General features: G+C 40.8%; 1 protein-coding gene across 1 annotated transcript in view; it reads left to right on the top strand.

Annotated features, from left to right (window-relative positions):
* Positions 1-1,579: 1,579 nt before the first annotated feature.
* LOC120543823 (glucocorticoid receptor-like) overlaps positions 1,580-21,658 on the top strand; it is a 73,996-nt gene continuing 53,917 nt past the window's right edge. Inside the window, exons 1-2 of the mRNA XM_039777100.1 lie at positions 1,580-1,721; positions 3,919-5,159. Of these exons, the coding sequence (XP_039633034.1) occupies positions 1,716-1,721; positions 3,919-5,159 (1,247 nt within the window). The 5' untranslated portion in view covers positions 1,580-1,715. The remainder of the gene's footprint in view (positions 1,722-3,918; positions 5,160-21,658) is intronic.

Below are 21,658 nucleotides of genomic sequence, written 5' to 3'. Positions count from 1 at the left end.
CTGCCCATCCTTGTTTCTTTTCTTGCAGATAGAACAGCATGGGCGTCCGTGCCTGTCTGCACAGCATGGACCGTCCACTTCCCTTCCTATCCTCTCCTTCTTCTTCTTCATCATTTCTAACCTAGGTTGACTCAGGACACTTGCAGAACACATAACTAAAATTAGTCCATTGTTCTGGTCCACTAAGGTGCCATCAGGAAAATGAATTTCTAACTGAAGACCTTCTCTGCTGAAGGGGACCAATAGAACTGTATAATTGTGTTATTGTCACTGAAAGGTCAAAGGTCAGTTTGTCAAAGAGGCCCTTTTAATGCATTAAAAGGATTGGCACTATATCCTATAACACCATAACTGAATTAGCAAAGTCTATTTATAAAGAACAATGTTGGCCTCTCACACCTCTACAAGTACTGTAAATTGTCTTTGTATTTCACATTAGCATCAAAATATACTTTAAGTAGCCTACCAAAAGTTACTCATTATGCAGAATGGCCCATTTCAGAATAATATATCACTGGATTATAATTATTGACACTTTAACATGTTCATCACTTTAATGTTGCAGCTGATTAAGGTGGAGCTCATTTTGACTACTTTATTGACATGGTAGCTTAACCTTTAATAATACATCATAATTTATTAGTTGATTTATCCTTTTTATTGATAATTTGAATCTGCAGTAACTAAAGTTGTCAAATAAATATAGTGGATTACAATATTGGCTTCTACATAAAAAGTAGTGGAGTGGATGTATTAAGTGTAGGCCTACCATAAAATGGAAATACTCAAGTAATTAAATACAAGTACCTGCTTTACGGTAGATCAAGACCTCACATTACCAAAAACTAGCTATTTCGATTGTGATACATTTCAGGACTCCATATGGAAGATATTTTTATTTTTAAGAATTAATTTCATAGTTGAGGATATAACGATGAAGTATGAAACCTGGATTCTAATAGCCAAATAGTGATTGCTCTCGTTTGAAGAAAAATAGACCGCCCTCCTCTTTGCTCAGAACCTTATTTGACCCTCAAAAGGAAGCCCCCCACCTAGAATTTTTTTTCAAATTTGATTTAACACGGGGAAAAGAGGGAAGTTTTTTTTTTTTTGGGGGGGGGGGGGGGGGGCAGGGGATGCCAGGAGGTAACGCGGTGGCCTGCGGTGGCCTACGGAGACACGTTTTGACAGATTCCTCAGCAGAGAGAGTTTCAGTAGGGAAAGGGGCGTTCACCAGCAAGTGTCAAACCAACAGCTGCGTCAAGCAGCCACAGATAGTCACAAATTGACAGGAAGCTGAGCTATTCTGCTTTAAAATAAAAGCAAAATAGCTCGCTTTGAAAAACAGAACTGAACAAAAAGCTATAAGGATACCATCTGTCTTGGAAAACATGGCCATTGTTGTACATTTATCTTCTTTAAAAAAGCTCCGAACATTTTTTCATATGTAGGCTAATCGTGTAACAATCATTGTGAGCGTTACAGCAACAACGCTTTTATTCTGAAAAGACAAAGCGGAAGCGCTCCACTTGTTCCATTGAGCTTGACACCATTTCACTAACTGTCCGCCCTGCCCTGCCTGAGTTTGCAGTTGAGTGCGCCAGGGCAGCACGGCTGGATTATATAACTGTAAGGTACTCACGGGTTTAATGGCGCAAGAACAGAATATCGCGCCGCACATCTGTGGATTCATTGCGGAATTATACTGAAGTCGCATGCGAGTGAGTGATCGATTACTTTTTCCTCCTACCGACGACGTGCGTTAAAAGTTATCGACAGATCTGCGAAACGGCGCACACGGTGCACGTCGCCAGCTCCAGCTAGGTCAACGACGTTGTTGACTTTAGTTATAAAATAGTTGATATTGCGGACGATGTTTTCTGCCGTACCGGGAGATTGATGGCAATACATTCAGTTGACATTTCACCACGCAATATTATTGCAAGGAAGGAGTGCTAGTCAAGAGCTCGACTGTGTGGAAATTGCGTTATTTCTCACTTTTTTCCCCCAATTTGGACTGACGGGAGATGACCTAACCGGCGGAGCGCATTCCTCTTTCACTACAGGTACGGTCTGTTAATAATGCAACTACTTGTCTTGTCATTATATCGCTGTGGAGAAATATCGAGAGATCCTCGGGGTAGGCCGACGATGAGCGTCCACGGTGCTGCGTGGGCGAACTGACAGCTCTGTACCGTGCGCCCCACTAACGAAAACTGTTTGTCCAGCGCTCGGATGAACTGTCTTATTTTTGTGTAAGAAAGAGTAAATGTTGCACAAACTTCAACAGAACGGCAGTTTATCAGCCTCTCCGTCTGTGTAGGCGTGTGATCAGTGCAATTTCTCATCGCAGCCAACAGGTTGCACTAATGCTGTAATGATGTTTTGTGCTGTTCGGTGAGAAAGGTAGCAAGCAACTTTTTTTTTTACTTTGATATACCAAGGACCATCGTTACCTTCTCTAAAATGCATCACACCAGCTATCTTATAGAGAAGATGTGACCGCATGCAGTAGGCTATTGATTACAGGACAGAGCCTTGTGTGTGGGCGGGGGGAAAAGTGGTGAAATTACCAAAATATAAAATCTTCCTAATTCTCCACCAGGGACTCGGGAGTGCTATACAAATGGCAAATCATCCCTTATTTTTGTAAAGAAACCATTGACAGACCTACTAGGACCGCACAAGTCACTGGAACTAACTTTTAACACCACTGAGCATCAGCAGATGTGCAAAGGAAGCGTTGCAAACAAACCGCTTTTTGTATGTGCTGTATGGAGTCATGTCTTCTAAGAATGTCACGACCGCTGCTTGAGGCAACATACAGATAAAATAGAGCCAATCGGCTGCATTGTATTGATCAGAAATTCTCAGGAAATTATCCAATCGTCTAACTGCTCAGTATGCATTATATCAAGGTAACAAGGTTTTTTATTTGACATTTACTGCATTTAAATGGCAGATGAATGTCAGGCCTGTTTTGTAATGTTTAGTCAGAAGCATTGACTTTGAAACAGACAAATTGCCGCAAGTGACAGCTTGCCTGGTTAGTTCTTTTCTGCCCCTCCAGATATGGCAGCTATCGTTGTTAATGATCTGCAGTTAAATTGGTGAACTGCAGAATACTTACAAGCATAGAGCTTTCCTTTGGAGATATGTTTGCCACATGCACTACTTGCATTCATTTAATTTAAAATGTATAACCCTAACCCTTACTTTGTAATCGGACTCTTGACTGAATTGTCTATCTTGCAAACCATCATAGACCGAATATTGGTGACTCCCACAAATGCCCAGAGGCCCATAGTGGGTTAATCTCTCTGGACAGATGTATGTTGTTGCACACATGCTGGCTGTATGTGGGACTGTCAGAGGCACTGCCTGTTACACAAGTTATGTCTGGGCAGGCCTTGCACTTCTTGCTTGATTTGAGGGGAGGGCACAGTTCAAAGAAATAACATGAACATTATAGTTACTTATGGTATGTAATGGCTGTGGTCTGATTTTGCTCAGCCTGGTATGTGCCATTTGTGCCTTTGCCATAGTGCTCCAGTGTGGGTGTGAGAGGAGGAGATGGCCTGTTTGATACAGCTGCTGTCATTTCTTGAAAAATATAAATAAATAAATAAATAAATAAGAGAATAAGCGTTGGCAGAGGCATAGTAGCTGTGAGCCTTGCACTGTTAGTGCCTTTTCAACTGCACCAAACAAATTGTTAATGGAGATATTTCAAGACACCTATCACTGTGAACGATCAATATTAATGTGTGTGTGTGTGTATATATATATATATATATATATATATATATATATATATATCTCCAGCATCAACTCTGTTCTCTAGCCTAACCTTGTCTCTTCTCTCTCTCACTCTGTGTGTGTTGTGCACTATTTGCCTCACCCTCACTGTCCTGTCAGGATAAAGAAATGGATCAGGGTGGACTAAAGCGCAACGGTAATCAAGACGACAGCCTGACATTTGGGGTGACAGGAGCCGGAGTAGGCAGAGATACGGATGACACAGCTGGTTCACGGCTCCAGTCTGCAACGCACCTGTCTGGCCCCGGATCGCTGCCCCAGCCCACAGTGGCCCCAAATGGACAGGGTGAAACCAAAGACCAGGGGGAGCTTGGAGGCCTCTTTGAGTCCCCTCAGCATCATGTCCTGTGTGAGGGGTCGGACGTAGAGGAGGGTAAAATCATCAAAATGCAGAAACAACACCAGGATATTGGTGTTTTCAACATGGAGGACAACTTGCCGCTGTTGAAACAGAGTATTTCCGATCTCAACCAGATGTCCACCTCTGTCATCAGCACCTCAGTCTCCTCCATCCTTGGCAACCTCCCTCTGCCCAACCTTTTTTCCCAGCACATCAAGCAGGAGGGGGATTTTTCTCTGGATAAAGACTTGGAAACTTACAGCGGACACACAGTCACTGTTCCGTGTGATCTGGATGGCAACAGCAGTGGCCTAATCGAGGATTCCGAGATTTGGCAGGACCTGGACCTTTCTAATTCTCTGCCAGAAATCAGTGATTTTGAGTTGGATTCAGAAGTGGCCCACTTGGATAACATCCTAAACTACAGCAGGGGTGGTGGTGGTTCGGTCAGTGGCTTGCTAAAGGAAACAAAGCCTCTCGTGGGTAATGGAGTAAACTGTACCAATGTGAACGGCACGGGCCAGCACCACCCCCCCATAACCCAGCAGCACCGCCTTCTACAGCACCAGCAACATCAGCTTCACCATCAGCAGCAGCCTGCATCACTTCTCTCCAGCGTTATGATTAAGGAAGAGAAGGATCCCGGCGACTCTTTCACCCACATCCGTACTCCCGGTGTTGTGAAACTGGAGAAGCAGGACAGCGCTGGTTGCTGCCAGTCGCAGTGTCTCCAGAGCAGCATGAGCTCTCTCCATGGAGGAGGCGCCATGCCCTCATCTATGGCCCTCAGTGCAGGACCTAGCTACCACTACAGAGCCAACCCGTCCTCCACAGTGTCCCGACAAGACCAGGAGCCTTTTGGCAATTACCCAAACCTCCCTCTGGTGGGGGAGAACTGGGCCAGGGGCAACAGTTTTGGAGAGTTGTCCGGGTTACAGAGGGGTGACGATGGGATCCCCTCTGCCGCAGCCGTGGCAAATTTTTCTGTCAGCTTCTCCAGGTACGTCTCATGGAATGACTTTATCCTGTCCTGTTTACTTTTCTCTCTGTGGCGGATTTGGTGTTTGCTTTCATTCATGGTATGCTTGACTTTGTATTTGTGTGCTCTGAAGGTATTTGCTGAGCTTGTTAAATGTCAAAATATTTACAAGTTTCAGTGCAAATTTCAGTTGAAGATTATTCATGCTGTACTGTAGTCTTAGCGGTCATACGTTTTCTCAGAGTAGGCACTGTGATCCAGACTCAGTGACCTGTTTGTTTTTGGAAATCTTTGCCACCTTTTTCTCTGTGTCAGGAAAAAGAAATCTTTCTGGAAGATACATTAAGAACAGAAGCTGTTAGTAGTATGAGCCTAAAGGCCAAACACGCTGGATTGGACTTTTAATGCCCTTTTTTGATGCAACTTGTTTGTGTCACTGCAATGCTTAGAGTAAATCATTTTAGCCGGAAATAAATTGATTTGATTTAAAAATATGGGAATCATAAGTTAGACCTGACAGTCGAGAGAATGTTATTTTCTCTTCAAAAAATAATAATCTTTTTGCACTTCCTGCAACCCCACAGAAAATATCCTGTCTCTGTTTATGCTCCTGAAATCAAATCAAGCTCAAAGTGAGGTATTAGTGCACCTGAGTACCCTGCACGACACCTTGAGTGTAAAAAAAAAAAAAACTAGGTGCGTTTCACAGCATTTAGGTTTGAGATTCTAACACAAAAGAAAAACTCTTCAATAAGGCCCAAAAAAGAGTACTCAGGTGTTCTTGTATGTTTGTCTGTGACATTTTTTCTTTGTGAGGGAAGTGCTAGCACCCCTGGGGTGGAGGGCATCTGGCATCTTATTGCTTCCAATTGGCAGACACAGCAGGACACACATTCCTCCAATTCATCCACATCACTCACCTCACATTTAAGGAATGCCGTGACAAATGAAATATAGGAATACATTCTTCTTGATTTACCTGCATATCGTCAAAGGCAGATAAGAGAAAAAAGGTGATGCGTTAGTTGCCAGATTACAAGCTCAGAATCAGATGTTGAAAATATGTTTTGGGCCCAATTGTGAAATTGTTCTCATACACAGTAACTCATCCTAATTTCACCATGCTCCACCTTCTGGAATGTTTCCAAAGTGGTTTTGTAACACAGTGCTTGTTTTAAAGATACCACAGAGTTACGTAAATGTGTCATTCCTACAGGAAATGACTCATTAAGAAAACATGATGTGTGCATTTCTGAGGATGCAGTATGGTCATGTTTTAATGTGAGATAAATGAGTGTCTGGGGGACACGCCCTCACTTCAGCTTTCTATCAAAGTTTTAACTGAATTGGGCATGAGGAAAACTTTGAACTAAAGAGATTTATTTGCTTTTTTATGCGCTTCTTTGTGATCGTCAGCTTGAATGGGCAGATCACAAGATGTGTTTGATTAATAATGTGAGTCAGTACTGGCATTCTGAAAGAGCCATTGAGGTGTGAGAGGCTCAGGCTGCTTTGTAAACAAGTCAAAGATGAACATGGGTGTCAGCTTCTGTTATCTCCCTGCTGTCACACTGATATGCTCCTGTGTTGTTGTGCTGTTAGCCAATTTAAACTGTGGAAAAGTCTCTTAAGTCATAGTCATCTTTTCTATAGTGGACTTGATTGTTACCACAAACACTGATGACAAAGCTTTGTAAAAACACAAATATGGCATCCTGATAAGCTGCATTTTAATCAGTTCATGATGGGTTTTTTTCTGTTGTTTTTTTTTTTTTTTTTGCTTTTCTGGTCAGGCCACAAAAAGTGTCTTCACTTGCACTTGTTAAGTCAATCAAACAACAAACAGTGTTGTTTTGAAAAACTGAATTTGATAATGCCAAGAATCTGTGCCACATTTCTGTTTTACCCGAGCGACTTTCTGGTACGTTGATGCTCACTGCACCAGCATGGTGTGTGTTTTCCTACAGTGTTCCTGTGATGTAGGGCACTCTGCAAGGTCTAAACAGTGCAGTGCAAAAACCATTACAGTAAATTAATGACGAAAACAAACCGATTTACCGACTGACAGAGTATTCTCATTTCTTAAATTATCATGTTCTCTGAAATGATAATGCTTTTTATTTTTAGATTAGAATTAAGTGACTGCTTAAACTGTCACTCAATCACTTTTTTCTTCTCACCTACTCTTCCCTGATGGGCCCCTCAGAGCTCTTTTCACACAGTTATGCAAAAGCTGTAGACGTTCCACCCACACGTGCGCCTATCTTTTTTTTTAAATCTGAAAATTGTGCTTTTGTTTAAAGTTTTGAGTTAAAATTGATTACTTTCCCCAGAATCGATATTCTTTATTTCTTTTTTACCAATGATTTACCTAAATATTTTCTGTTTATGCAGTACCGCTGACTACATCATATTCGTTTTCAGCAAATCAGAGCAAAAGCAGAAAATGCAGAAAATACATGTTATATTGGCCTACTTCTTTACAAATGTCTGACTGACTGACATGTGATGTGCATTATTCAACAATTAGTTTTTAGAAATGTCTAATGATATAGTATCTCTATAAGTGTATTAAACTTTTGTTTTTGTTAAAGAAGGAAAAGAAAATTGCAATACTATTGAATTGCAATAAATGAAAAATACAAATTGAATTGGGATAAAAGCATATCGTCCCTGCCCCAATGCATCATAACATAGTATTGTGTTCTGCTAAACTGGGGTTTGCTGATGGTAAAGCTGTGGTGGTTCAAAATGGTGTTTGGTGTTTTAATCCCCCAACACTAGGATTAGGCTATGGTTAGGTGACTTGAAGTAAACGGTCGTAGCGCTGCCTTGAAGTCGACGTTGGAGGCTTAAAACACCATTGAGCGGCCACTTCAGGCTGGCTCCAAAAGGGAGTCTGATAAATTGAACTTTACAGCAAAATTTAACATATTTACAGCCTGGTACAAAAAATGGTTTTTGGCTCTATAGCGAAGTTCACCTTTGACAGCTGTGGGTTGTTCTGCATAATTAAGGTTGTTCTGCTTTGAGTGACAGGTAGTCTGTCATCACAGGAGGTGAGCATAGCCTGTAGGCTTACCTACTGTATTGTAGGCCACCTTAGCTCCTGCACGCTCAACCTCTTTGCCATTTTTGGATGAGCCAACATCAGGCACTGCCAATATGACGACGGCAGGATCCACCGGGAGCCGCCTACTTTGAGCTTAATTTTGGCTCTTCAGAAACTCATGGGTGAATTCACGGAGGCTACATCCATATTTTATACAGTCTATGGTCTTACACTGTTCCCAAATGGTAGACATTTCACTTTAAAATGAATATCTTCAATAGATATCTTTTAAATTTGTTGTTTTGCAAATGTAAATTAAGAACACATTTTTTACACATTAGAACATTGCATGCAGAGCAACCTGTTGTGGACTAGTGTTGTCATCATACCAAAATTATGACTTTGGTACCTTCCTAAATATCTCAATACCAATACTGAAATGATAACACAGCAAAAACCTAAAAGTTAGTTAGTTGATGTGATTTCTTTGAACGTTAATTTTTGAATGCGTTGGGGGCTTAAAACACCAAACACCGAAGTGGCCACTCAGTGAACTGCAGTTTTTGGCACTTCCGCATTGGTTTAATTTTTCATCACTGCAGGTTGCCGCTTGTCTGAGAAACATCTGGCCTTCCTTGTGGATAGAAGCCTCGGAATAATGCCTCAGAACAAAGTCTATTAGTTATGGGGACAGATCAAGGGGCCAATAGAAGGTAGACGTTATTCAGCAGAAACTGAAACACAAGTTGTAGTGAGGGATTTCGGCAGTAGTTGGGCGTGTACCATAAATGAGAATAAGCAGGTTAATAATGATAATTAAGATGTATGCATTGGGTGATGATGAATGATTGCTATTTTAATTGCTCCTTAGCTATACTCAAAGCTTGGCATGAGTGTTAATGTGTGACGATGTCTGACCGGCTTAATTCAATACAGTTGCGTTCTTTTTACGTGTTTGTGCTTGTCGAACATAGGCCAGGTGACAGAGATACAGTATTGTCTTTGTTGTTACCCTACATTGTGACTGCATTGTTTTGTTTCTATCTGTGGGTACTAATTTACTGAAGTGATCACACCCTAAAGCAAAATTGGGTGACTGAATAGAATCATAATTTGTCACTTATGTGACGGTTTGTGAACCACGAGAAACCACGAGACAACATGCAAGGTCTGGCTGACATTATCATAATTGCATTGTGATGATCATATCATCATTTCACTAAACTCTGTTGTCCAAATGAATGATTCTAAACAAATTGCAATTACACACTATCAAAAGAAGTTTTCTTTTACTTTTGTGAAGACTTTTGTCTGATGTTATTTAAAAAAAAAAAAAAAAGAGGAACAATTGATTGCACTGTACATCAATTTGATTGTTAACATGTGATGTATACTATATCGTAATACAAAGTCACTCATTTTTATGTACATTATTTTACATAAAGTTTCACAACATAGATATAAATAACACTGCTTTTGCTATTCTTTTAACATGTCATGCATAAAAAAAAAAATATAAGCTGCAAACAGAGAATGTAATGTCTTACTGTAAGTGTCCTCCATAGTCCTTTCACAACAGGCAGATAAAACAAACTAAAGCCAAACTAGGTCACACTCATCTCTGTTGACTCAGTTTCCTGACTTGTATTCTCTAAGATGTTGTATGCATGGCTACATTTCACTGCTCTTTGCCTATCACTGCATCTTACTGTTTAATTACTACTTTCTAGTTTATTTCCCCCATCCTTCATCAGTTGCAAAGACAGGCCTTACATTTTCATTTGGGACACAAGCATTTATGCAACATGTTGTTGAGTGTGTGGGAATGCCTACCATAATGCTATTACTGTATATCCTGGAGTGAAGCCTGCTGAAAAACAGTTTTGGAATCCTTTAAAGGCCCCTAAAGTCTTGTGTATAGTCAGACTTTCAAAGACAGTGTCTCTAACTTGGTCATCAGTGTGAAACTGAAAGATCAAACTGATTCCATATAGGTGTTCTATCTTAAAGAGGCTTTATACATGCAGCCCAAACTCACAGCGAACTTGTCGGCTCAGATCATTAGCCAGGACGCATTTTTCAACAAGATGCTCTTTCATTCACTCACTCACTCTCGTCACTCTTCTTCCCTCTGTCTCCCCTCTTTGGAACTCTACTGTACTGAGTCTTTGATGTAGGCTTCGGTTGGGGTCACTGTAGTTCAGAGAGTAAAAGGACGCCTAGGCCTCTTGGCAGCCAAGCTGTTTCTTTTTAAGGCTGTTTTGGTGGCTGCTGGCATGTTTACGCTGGTGTTAGGTGTCATGAACATGTCCAAGGCCTACGTTACCGTCTACATGACGGATTTAACCTCTTTTTCAGGACAAAGCTAGTCTTTTTATTCACTGCAAAATATGGAAAGAAATAGCCCTACAATAAGTACTAATTTAGCCAAGCTTTTCAGTAAGGTGTTGAATCATCAGTTAAATTCTGAAACTAAGATTTTAGTGTTATTTAGAAATTGTCCTGTTACTTAACAGATAAACATATGCACTCATAAATGCCTCATTGCACATCATGTGATGGCTGTGGATAGTTGGCAAAGCTATCTGGGAGGCATTTCTTGGTTTACATTACAGTACCAATACTCAGAATAGCCTATGAGATCCTTGGTGAATAACTCAAGCAGGATTATTTCTAAAGCCATCATTGTATAAGGAATTATGTGATGGCCATCATGACTTTGCTTTAAAGTTCCTGCGAGTGCCTATCTCTCCCTATGTCATACATTTGATGGCTTGCGTACCAGTGTAACCTAGCTCAGCTTGCAACAATTGGACTTGAAGTTGACCGCTTGAAGGCAATTGTGTCAGTTTGTTTCTTTCCTGCCAATGCTTCCTCAGCTACATTTACATGAAATTCGGTAAGGGACCGTTTGGTATTTATGGAATGGACCACCGGAGGAAAATAGGGGAGGGTCATGTCTTTTTATTCTTTGCGGGGGGGGGAGGGTCATCCAACATTTTTTACTCTGGGATGGGGGTCACCCAACTTTTGTATTCATGAAAAGAACAACATTTCAAAGTGGCTTGTTTGGTGCATATTTTTCCATGTAGCTCTCAGTCTCGGCCCCCCCATCAGCACCCTAGCAGATGGGTCTGACCGCATACGTGGAGTTTGCTGGGGGCAAGAGGAGCACTGCCCCCTGTGGCTGAAACGGGTAATTGCATTGTTTAAAAAATGAGTGGAATAATTAGGCCTACGTTTGGCATGACCAGACATTTTAGAAATATTTTTAAATAACACAGAACAACTAAATGGTGGTAGGTAATATGTCTGATTTCATACACTGCTTTAGTAAAAAAAATATTACCTGGCTGACGATGGGAGCAACAGGACGTAAACGAAAATTACCGTTGCACTATCTGGACATCTTGCCGTGCCAACGTTGCCATAAAGATTTGCTAAATACCATGTATATAAATTTGATGTCAGCTTGATTGAGCGTTTTGTGTAGATTTGGACTTTTATACGTTTATTCCGCTTTGTTTATATGGCAAAGTGGAGAGGCCTCGTTCACCTGTTTGGAGCTGGCTGGTGAATGTGACATGCGTAGGCCTTGCTCGATACTTCGTGACTTTCTTTGTGGATCTACTGATCGCTGTGTATTACTTTTTTTTTCGTGTCATTGGATTACGGCAAAATACGGATCTTTTTTCTTAATGTGTTTATGGTGTGATTGCGCTGCGTTTGAAGAGGAATCTCAACAGACTGTAGGTCTGATTGTTCACTGTTACATTTTAGTTTAATTATTCCGCCACCGTCTGTCTATTGCGTACCAAGACAGCTGTGCCGCGATTGGCGATTGATTATTACCCATGTGTGCTTTGTTGAATGGTCTCAATGTTTTATTGGTTTATTTCATGTGAATACTACTTTACTAGATGAGTAACTTAGTATTTGAAGTAATGCAGGAAGTGTTCATTTAGTTTTCATGCTTATTGTGTTTCCTCAACAATGTTGGTGAGTAAATCTACTGAAATGGCCACCACACCATAACAGAGGAGTGGGATGCGTAAGATGAGAAAGCAGAGGTTAAACCACGTATCTCATAGCTGTAAAAAAAACAATGGGCACCAGTACGTCTTTACCTAGCGCAAACCAGTACAGAAGGCCTCAATAATATGTTGGAGGGTCACAACTCTTTTCCTAATCATTTTGGAGGGCCATACCAAAATGTATTGCCGGCGAAGGGAGGGTCAAGTCTTTTTTGACGAAACGTCCCAAAACTCCTCCGGTGGCCCCTGAAATAAATAACGAACAGTCCTTAAGCAAACTGTGCTTGGGTATGTCAGGATCAAATATAGCCCTGACTGTACTGACTCACTGCACTTCATGAACAGAGGATTGTGTTTGTTATATTTGGCAACAACTCCATTAGGAAACAGGAAGTGCAGTGTCTAGAATGGCTCAGGCTGCTGCCCCCTTTTCCCTTTTTGGGTTAAGTGCCATTTTGGGTTAAAGATTACAGATATTGTTGTTGTTGTTTTTATTATTATTTAGGTACTTTTCTCAGAATTTGTGTTTACAGGAAATCACAAAGTGCTGTATGTTTCATTCATAGCTAGTTCTAATTAAGTAAGGGTTAATGCCCGACGAGGTGTCCATTGTCAGGTATTAATGGATGACAGCGAGGCGCGAACCGTCCGACAATGGACACCTCGAAGGGCATTAACCCGCTTATACCATGGTCACTTACCAAATAACATATTTTTAAAACTTTAGTTTATATTTTACAATCGAAATCTAAAGTTTATCCAAACAATAACTCTGTTTCCCTGGTTACGCCTGACGATTTGACTAATCAGTGCAATGGAAACAATGTTCACTCCTCCAGGAAATAGGAAGGACCTTAGATACGACTTGACTCCCTTAGCAATGGGAGATATTTATAGTCCGCTCAGCTACGAGCCAGAAAGCTAACGCTATGCTAGCAAGATCCGAAGTCAATCGCATTGTGTACAGTTGGCAATCAGTAAAAATAATTTGACAGTATGTTGAACAACAAGACAAGCTAGCTATCCAGCCATGTCGTTATCCCCAAAACAATACGACTTTTACGAACAATTTTATCCGCGATGTGTAACGTTACTGTCGGCCGCAGCCTGAAGTGGCGACCTGAACAGTGAACAGGATACGAGATAACGTTATTCGCTGTGAAACAGTCAGTTCAGAGGGGCAGTGTAACTTACTTCTTACAGCGTGTGTGTTAGCGCCATCCTGTGGTGTTCAGAGGACGAGGCACTGAAGCAGTGTTCAAATTAACAGATTCACATTTCCTTTTTGTTTTTATGTAGTGGATTAATTTAGAACAGTAAACAGTCAGTTTCACCAGAACTCCTTTTAGTAGGTGTCCTACATCACTTTTTTATGGACACCCTGCAGCCAATCAGAATCTAGTATTCACCCAGACAATGGTTTAATCATAATTATTGCACAGCTTGGTTGAATTCGACAGCATTCTGTGGTCTGCTAATTCCATAGACAGTATATAAGAATGGATCAACAGATCCCATTGCTCTGGACAGAGACCAGTGAAGGCTATTAGAAGCACTTTTCCGGTGATCGCTAGCTTTACTGCGCAGCCTCCAACTTAGAGAGACAACGTAAATGTGACGTGAGCAACCTGTCTGAAAGTTGTAAGTGTTCTGGTAGCTGTGCCAAGAGAAATCTCAATCATTCCCAATCTTGCAGAGACGGAGAGCGTAGGTATATTTAAGGAGATAACATAGGTACAGGCTAATTATTGCTAACTAAAATGCTAGTTAACATTAGTAATTAAACCTAAACAGCTCATGTAAGTCAAAACTTCCTGCGAGCTTCTCCTGTACTATACGGTAATTCCTCTACTATGTGACACAATCGTTAGCCTATTTTTATAAAAGCGTCTGCTACGGAGCCATAACGTGAGGTGCAAGGTAATGGAGCCTTTTATACATTGTCGTGTTTCTGTAGAAATAAACAATGGACAAATAGTCTTTAAACACTTCAGATGTAAAGTTATTCACTGTCAAGTGACGTCAAAATGAATGCAAGTTAGTGGAATGATAACGGAAGGTAATCGCTTTGTAGCTTCAAAATGGCGCCATAGGAGGTTCTAGTTCTGAAGCGAAGCTTACCCCCTTGGCTAATTCTTGGTAACAGACCGTTGGAATAACAGACCGTTGCCATGCGCAGAGCGTCGCCGTGGACGCAGTTCTGTTCACTCTGGAGGACAGTTATAGTTTAATGTGAATTACAGCAGCCGTTAGCCCGCTAGCTCACTTAACAACCCCTCAGCTAATGTGTCAACCCGCAGTGATTTAAAGCTTTAGTGCGTAAGTATTTGATATTAATGAACGTCCGTTACATTCAAGCCATTGCCAAATGAGTTGCTACAAAGCTAATTAAGACTATCAGTTCCACGCAACTCTCTCTGTATTTCTCAGTATGACTATGTTCAGAAGATTGTGGCGTCTGGTGACTTTCCCACGCAGAAACTCGAGTGAAGATAATTACCTCTTCTGAAGAGTTCATCATGTTCTTTTAATGCTCCGTGTCCTCCTTGGCTACTAGCAACTGCGTGGAGGAGCTGGAGGGGGCGGTGCGTGATCACGGAAGGCTTGTATCACGTGGACGCGCAGACAGTTTTGTTGTCATTACTTAGAATTCCTCATAGGGGGCGGCAGAAACTACACACTATAGCTTTAATACAGAAGCTGGTTGAATACATTTGTCCACCTAGCTAGAGAAACCAGGGCAGCAACCCATCCCAACTCATTTTGACGGTAAAATATACGGCTACTACCACAGCCTGTAATGGGGGGGATAAAATGCGTGCCCGGACCTGTGGCTTTTGCCAGAAATGTATTTATGACTGCCTCACTCTACATTATCCCTTACTTAGCGCACAGCGCACCACCCCGCGGCTATATTTGTCTTTTGCTTTGTGGCCAGTGTGTTGTAGGTGTAACCTTTCTCGAACAGTTTTAATGTTTAATACCGAAGATGTGTGACAGTACACCAAATACCTTTTTTGTTAAAGGAAATTTGGTGCTTGGCAGAAATAAAAAAAAACCTCTTCAGAAAGTGAAAAGCAACAACTCCTCAAAATTAACAGTAACATTACAAACCAGATCAATAAGGTGTGAGAAATTTACATAAACTAGAAACAGTGTAAAACGTCTCAGGGTTTTCCCCAGGAAACCGGTTAGTGGAGGTGGTTAGCTATGCCATGCATCACCAACACCAAAAAAAGAAAGAAAAAACGTCTTCCATCCTTGTCTCCTGCATGCACATAACTTCCCCTACATTTGAACAGTTATGTTATCTTTTATAAAAGTGTAATGTCAGCCTCTGCTGTAATACGCTGCAGGAATCTCTGCATCTGACAATGGTTTATTCAGTTTTTAGTTGAATCTGGTAAACCATGAATAAATAAATCGATACTATTTTATCTCTGGGATTTTGCAATAGTAATATGTAGATAGAACTCACAATCTTAAAACACTTTTTTTTAATCACAACTCTCCAATATGTTCTATTTTTGTGATAAAAGTTGAATGGAAAAAAATCCCTTGTATGTTTACAATGAATCCAGAAATCCAGGATATCTTTTTATGGTTTTTATCAAAATATTTATATTGATTATCACCCCACACTTCTTCCGCTGTTAGTCTTACAATCTCAAAACTAATTGCCTTACTGAAACCTCTGTGTTCCTCTTTGTGTGATGAATGTTTCATTATCTGTGTTTGAGCAGATTTAGAAACAAGCGCAAAAATATTGATTAATTTTGTCTCTATGACGAGACAAATGGAAGCATTCTGCAGGTTAACACAAACAATTAGAACAGGGCTTTGTTAGTGCCCTGTTTCACTCCAAGTCCTGTAAAGTGTAATGTGTCAAGACTTGTTTTCTGATCAATGAATCAAGTTGGTGGAATTTCCTGCCTCTGCTGCTTTCCAGTGATGATTGCCTGTTACTGTAAAAACCCTCAGAGCACTTGGGCACTGAGCCATTCCATTTTTCTGTAGGCTGCTCTTTACTGTCTGTCTGTGTGCTTGCTAAACTGTGAGATATTCTGTAGCTCTATTTGCGTCTTTTTGCGTTGCGCTGTCTGCCTGAATGTGGGTCATCATCGCCTCTTCTCTTGTCTGACACCGATGCAATCCTCTTTAATCCCTCCTTCCTGAGCCAGCAAGGAGGGGAATGTCCCTAATCTGAAGGAAGGAATACACACGTCTTTTTGTCTACACCTCCCTTGCCTTCTTGAGTTTCCTGATTAGACTAAAGGAAAAGTGGTCTGGGTGTGCCTGGCTTTGATTGCCAAGGTTCAGGGATCACTGTTTGTTAATCTGTTCATCTTCCCCACAAACAGAAGCAGGATACTTTAAAAGGGAGTTTGGATTCTCAGTTGGAGAAAATGTCAGCTATTTACTAGAGGTGTGAATCTTCACTGATCTTTCGATTCGATTACGATTATCATGTGAGCGATTCAGTTCGATTCGATATCTCGATGCATCTCAATGCATCACGATGCGTGAAATACATTTTTCTATTAAAGCCATGTAGGATATTTAATTCATAGCTTTTCAAGCTTCAAAAACAAAACATTCTGCAGTGCTCCAATACTAAATAAAGTGGATACAAAAAACTACAGCACTGAGCACATGGCACCTCCTGAATGTGCAAAACATAACAGAATATGTAAACAGAAATGTTGTTAGGCCTACATTAAATTGTAAACAGAAATAATCGATTATGAGCCTGCCGATTATCGATGCAGCATCGTCCATGTCCACGACTCGATGCATCGATTATTTGATTAATTTTAACACCTCTACTATTTTGCACTGTAAAAACAGTGCAAATTAAAAATCCTATTTTAATAATATTTGAGAATCTCTGATAAAGGCTTCATGTCATTTTTTAAATAGGAGTCTATACAAATAGGGCTATGTGATTCCTTTGCTTCTCTATAATGGGTTATTTTTAAAGAGTGTAAGGAGTTATTCCTCCACCTGATCAGTGCCAGCAGGGTGGCAGAGTAACCAGGGAGACTGTCAGCAGGAGGCCACAGGTTCAGACCCCTCTGTTAGCAGCATCAAACTTGTTGAAGTGTGAGCAACTTGATTAATCCTTCCAGAGATCATATATTTTAGGTCGTAGTTGTTTGTTTGGAATTGCCAATCAGCCTGGATTGCAAGAAATATTTCCTCAATGCCAATTTTTTCAAAGCCAGGGTTTGGAAAAGGTGAAAAGGAGTTTTTTTTTGTCTCTACAGAGTGTAAAAACAACTGGATGTGATCTTTGGTGGTCAATGGATGAAGAGTTGAAGACAACCTTGAAACCATGTTAACTTTGACTTTTTCTACACATCAGTAACTTAAAGGATTTTACAGATCGAAAACACCTGATGGAGTCCTGAAGCACTCATTTACTACGGAAAAGCCTCAATAAATTGTCACTTAATATTTACTAAGAGCTATTTATTAATGTTTTATTTATTTAAAGGTGCTGTACTCAAAATAAAAAAGGCCTCCACGCAGCTCTTACAGACAGTTCCCCAACTCATCTAATACCAGCGCTTTGTCATGGCCCTCGGTGTCTGATACAGACGCACAAGGCACTCACATGCACGGATCAGCTATCAAAACAAAGAACAGAGAAGCTTGGATTACAACATGCACAGAGGGAGTTTGACTTCATTCTCTGCTCAGTGCGCCATTACTCCACTATATCGTTACATAGCAAAGTGTTCTTTACTGCTATATTCATAGTCTGAATATCGAGTAAAGCCCCTTAATATTAGTATTTGTTATTCAGCTGCCTTTAAGAGTTTTTTTCAGCTGGTGTAATATGACGCTTGTCCTTGGAGACTGGGAGTGGAGTCTTTTTTAGTTGTGAATGCTAATGATGTGAAAGTGGGTGGAGTGCTACGCTGCCAAGTTTAGCTGGATAAAAATTGCTTAAGGAAAATTACTAGTGAAAGACAAGATAAGATACAAAAATAGAACTTTATCAATCCCGAAGGAAATTCTTGTTCCAGAAATCCATCAAAAATTCCAACAACATAAGAATGTTATCTATGTATATGTATGCATGTAATGTATTTAATTTGTATGTCAGACAGAAATGTATTTTATTGCATCAGACCAGATTTGCATGTGATTTTCTTGCCTGAGCATGTATAGATATGCACCCACGTACAAGAACAGCAATAAATCCTTAGTATTCAGTTGCAGCCCTGATTGCTGCATGTGTACAGCTGGCAATGCCATAGGCTGTCACTAGACAACGCAGAGGACCTTGTGCCATAGAACGGTCAATGATTTACCTGACCAAGGTTACTGTACATGTGGAGGCAAACATTCACCCTCTGAAGCTGTCATCAGATTTGTGTAATCTCATGATCCCTGTCAGCTAATTTGAGGGAAAACCTGATAATGGCCTCATTTTGCCTTGGCTTTTATAGTCAGAGGTGACCCACTTCTTGTTGTATGTTTGCTGAGCTTCTGCTGCACACTTAAATCAAGTTCCTTCCAGAAATTGATATACTCTGCTATTTAAAGCTGATGGCAGGGTCTGTTCAGATGTGGACCAGATAGTAAGCTGTCAGAGTAGTCAACAATCCTTTCAGTAGATACATAATTCACAATGACTTAACCAGACATTTTGTTTTGCTTTAATAAAATGTTCATGTACACCAATTTTTTTTTAAGAAACATTTAGCATTTTAGGGCTACGTCCTCTTAGTAAAGCGGCAGGGAAAATATAGGCTACATTAATAATTTGTCTCTGTTGTTCGGACAGCTTGAATTTGTCATCACTAAGGACTTTATTTTTTCAACTAAATGGCCTTTCCCAGGCCAGTGAGCAGTTTGGTTAAAATCTATCTCACTGGGTGTGACGGACATCCAGGCTACATTTTGGTTTTCCAAAGACAACATTGGTAAGCACTTGAGATGTTGTGGTTTGCTGTGAAAGCGCATTTTTATTTCCGACCAGCCTTTAATGTATAATGCTCCTCCAGTGTATTACATTGTCCACTTGATCCCGCTGTAGCTATATAACAGCAACAATCTATTTTACGTATTGTAAAATAGAAGGAAAAAAAACATACTACAAAATCACAAAATGAAGAAGGCATATAACTGGAGCAGAACTAGGCTAATTTAATTCCAATTTGAGTACATCTGATTGCTGCCCATAAAATTAGATGAAATACAGAGTGAAACAGACTTAAAAGAAAGGGTTTTAAGAAAACCCAGACCGTGGATGCAGCAGCAGTGCTAGCCTAGAGTTTGTGTTGCCCCATTTGTCTAGATGGGTGGTGTCGTGCTGGACCAGCATGTATCGGTATCAACACTGGCTGAGGTAGAACAGGCGTAGACTGTGTTTATCATCCTGACTAAGCAAGCAGCTGGTTGACAGGCTGGTTGGTGGCTGTGTTTATCACTGACTGGTGTCTGTGCAGGACACACGGGGTCTGCTGCAGGGGCGATACGGTGGGACCCTTCTCTCTTTCTGTCCATTTTTCTCTCATTCTTTGTCTCTTACCACCAGAGTTTGGATCGGATCAATTCAGTTTCAGCGGAATCATATTAACAAAGAAACATCAGTTCACCTCACAACAACGGTAGAGCTTTTATTCTGGGCCATCTAATATATTACTATAATAACTGCAGAATGAATGTCTCTTCGTTGAAGAGCTTATCAATCCCTGCATCGACTGAAGTGAATGTAAATTCACTCCCTCCCCGATCTTTGCTACTTAGAGTTGTTCATTTGTCTGGGAATATTGACCCACCTCTCAGCCACCAATGCGGTCATTCTTCAAAATAGAAGCCCCTTCTGTGTCTGGAGCTTGTCTATTTTCAGAGCAGCTAGTACTAAGGCCACACCACTATTTTTAAAGGCGCTGTAGCTTGAGATGATAATATGTTGCTGTGAGGTACAGTGTGCCAATTTTTGTCTTGCCAAATTGAGGTTGGAAATAGACCTGCGTGGTGGAAGAAGTAATGTGTCAGCCAGATTATATTGCTTATTTATTGACATGAGTTTGCCATCACTTAAATATGGGGATAACACTTGTGGCTTTTAAAGCATGTGCTGCTTCAAAGTTGTTGTTGTTGTTGTTGTTGTTATGGTTATGGTTGCCACTGTTACTGCACTAGAGGTGTGAATCTTCACTGATCTCCCGATTCAATTCGATTACGATTATCATGTCAGTGATTCAATTGGATTCGATACCTTGATGCATCACGATGCGTAAAATACATTTTTCTATTAAAGCCATGTAGGATATTTAATTCATAGCTTTCAAGCTTCAAAAACAAATACTAAAGTGGATACATAAAACTACAGCACTGAGCACATGGCACTTCCTGAATGTGCAAAACATAACAGAATATGTAAACAGAAATGTTGTTAGACCTACATTAAATTGTAAACCGAAATAATCGATTATGAGCCTGCCGATTATCGATGCAGCGTCGTCCATGTCCACGATTCGATGCATCGATTATTTGATTAATTTCAACACCTCTATACTGCACACAGGGCCAGATATACTAACACTTTTGCGCCCACTTCAGGCATATTTGTTTCGCAATGTGCACGTAAAAGCATGGCGAGGTATGTACAAACAGGCCGCACTGAGGTAAAAGCGCAGACTACCTGTCGCGGGGACTGAAAATGGCAAATTGTGCTTTTCCGTGTCATGCATATGCATTCATGGGAGGGTGAAGGGGAAAGTGGGAGTTTCCCATAAAGAGATAGGAGGAGAAGCGTAAAGTGCGCCTAATTATGTATTCCGTGGTATGTACAAAAAAAGCCTGTGAAAGTGCGCCTCTATTTTGCTGTGAAAATTCTCTGCCTCTTAAAAGCAGGTGTAAACCAGCCGCAAGCAGGTTTCCTCGCTTATGCCTCCTGGTGAAATGGCAGCAGCAATCCGAGCAAGACAGGATAGGCCAAGGAGACGAACTGAAAAGATTTTTGCCACAAGGATCACACTTTTTCAGTTGAGTGAACACAAAATCATTTAGCGTTACAGATTAAGCAGCCATGCAATATTACAGTTACTGGAAGAAATCAAAGATGACATTGAATCTCCGACAAGCGTTCACATTCCATTCCAGCAGTTGTTAAACTCCTCGCTACATTACAAATATTGACATCAGGATCATTTCAAACAGTCATGGCATCAGCAGTGGGAATATCGCAGTCTGCACTCAGCCGTATCATAGCACCAGTACTTAACGCTTTGCTACAGCGCACTAGTCAATGTATGTATAAGTTTGCCTATCACTAATGCCAAAATAACACGCATCAAGCTGTTACCTCATGAACCAGCAGCTCAACTTCGTTATCGCTAAATCTTTGTTTTCGCTGTTTTGACTGACTTGGTGGCTGATCCATGATAGAAAGATGCGCGCAATTTACGGTATAG

Source organism: Perca fluviatilis, chromosome 16 (assembly GCF_010015445.1).
Source record: "Perca fluviatilis chromosome 16, GENO_Pfluv_1.0, whole genome shotgun sequence".
Classification (NCBI taxonomy): domain Eukaryota; kingdom Metazoa; phylum Chordata; class Actinopteri; order Perciformes; family Percidae; genus Perca; species Perca fluviatilis.
This window is presented reverse-complemented; position numbering and strand designations above follow the sequence as displayed.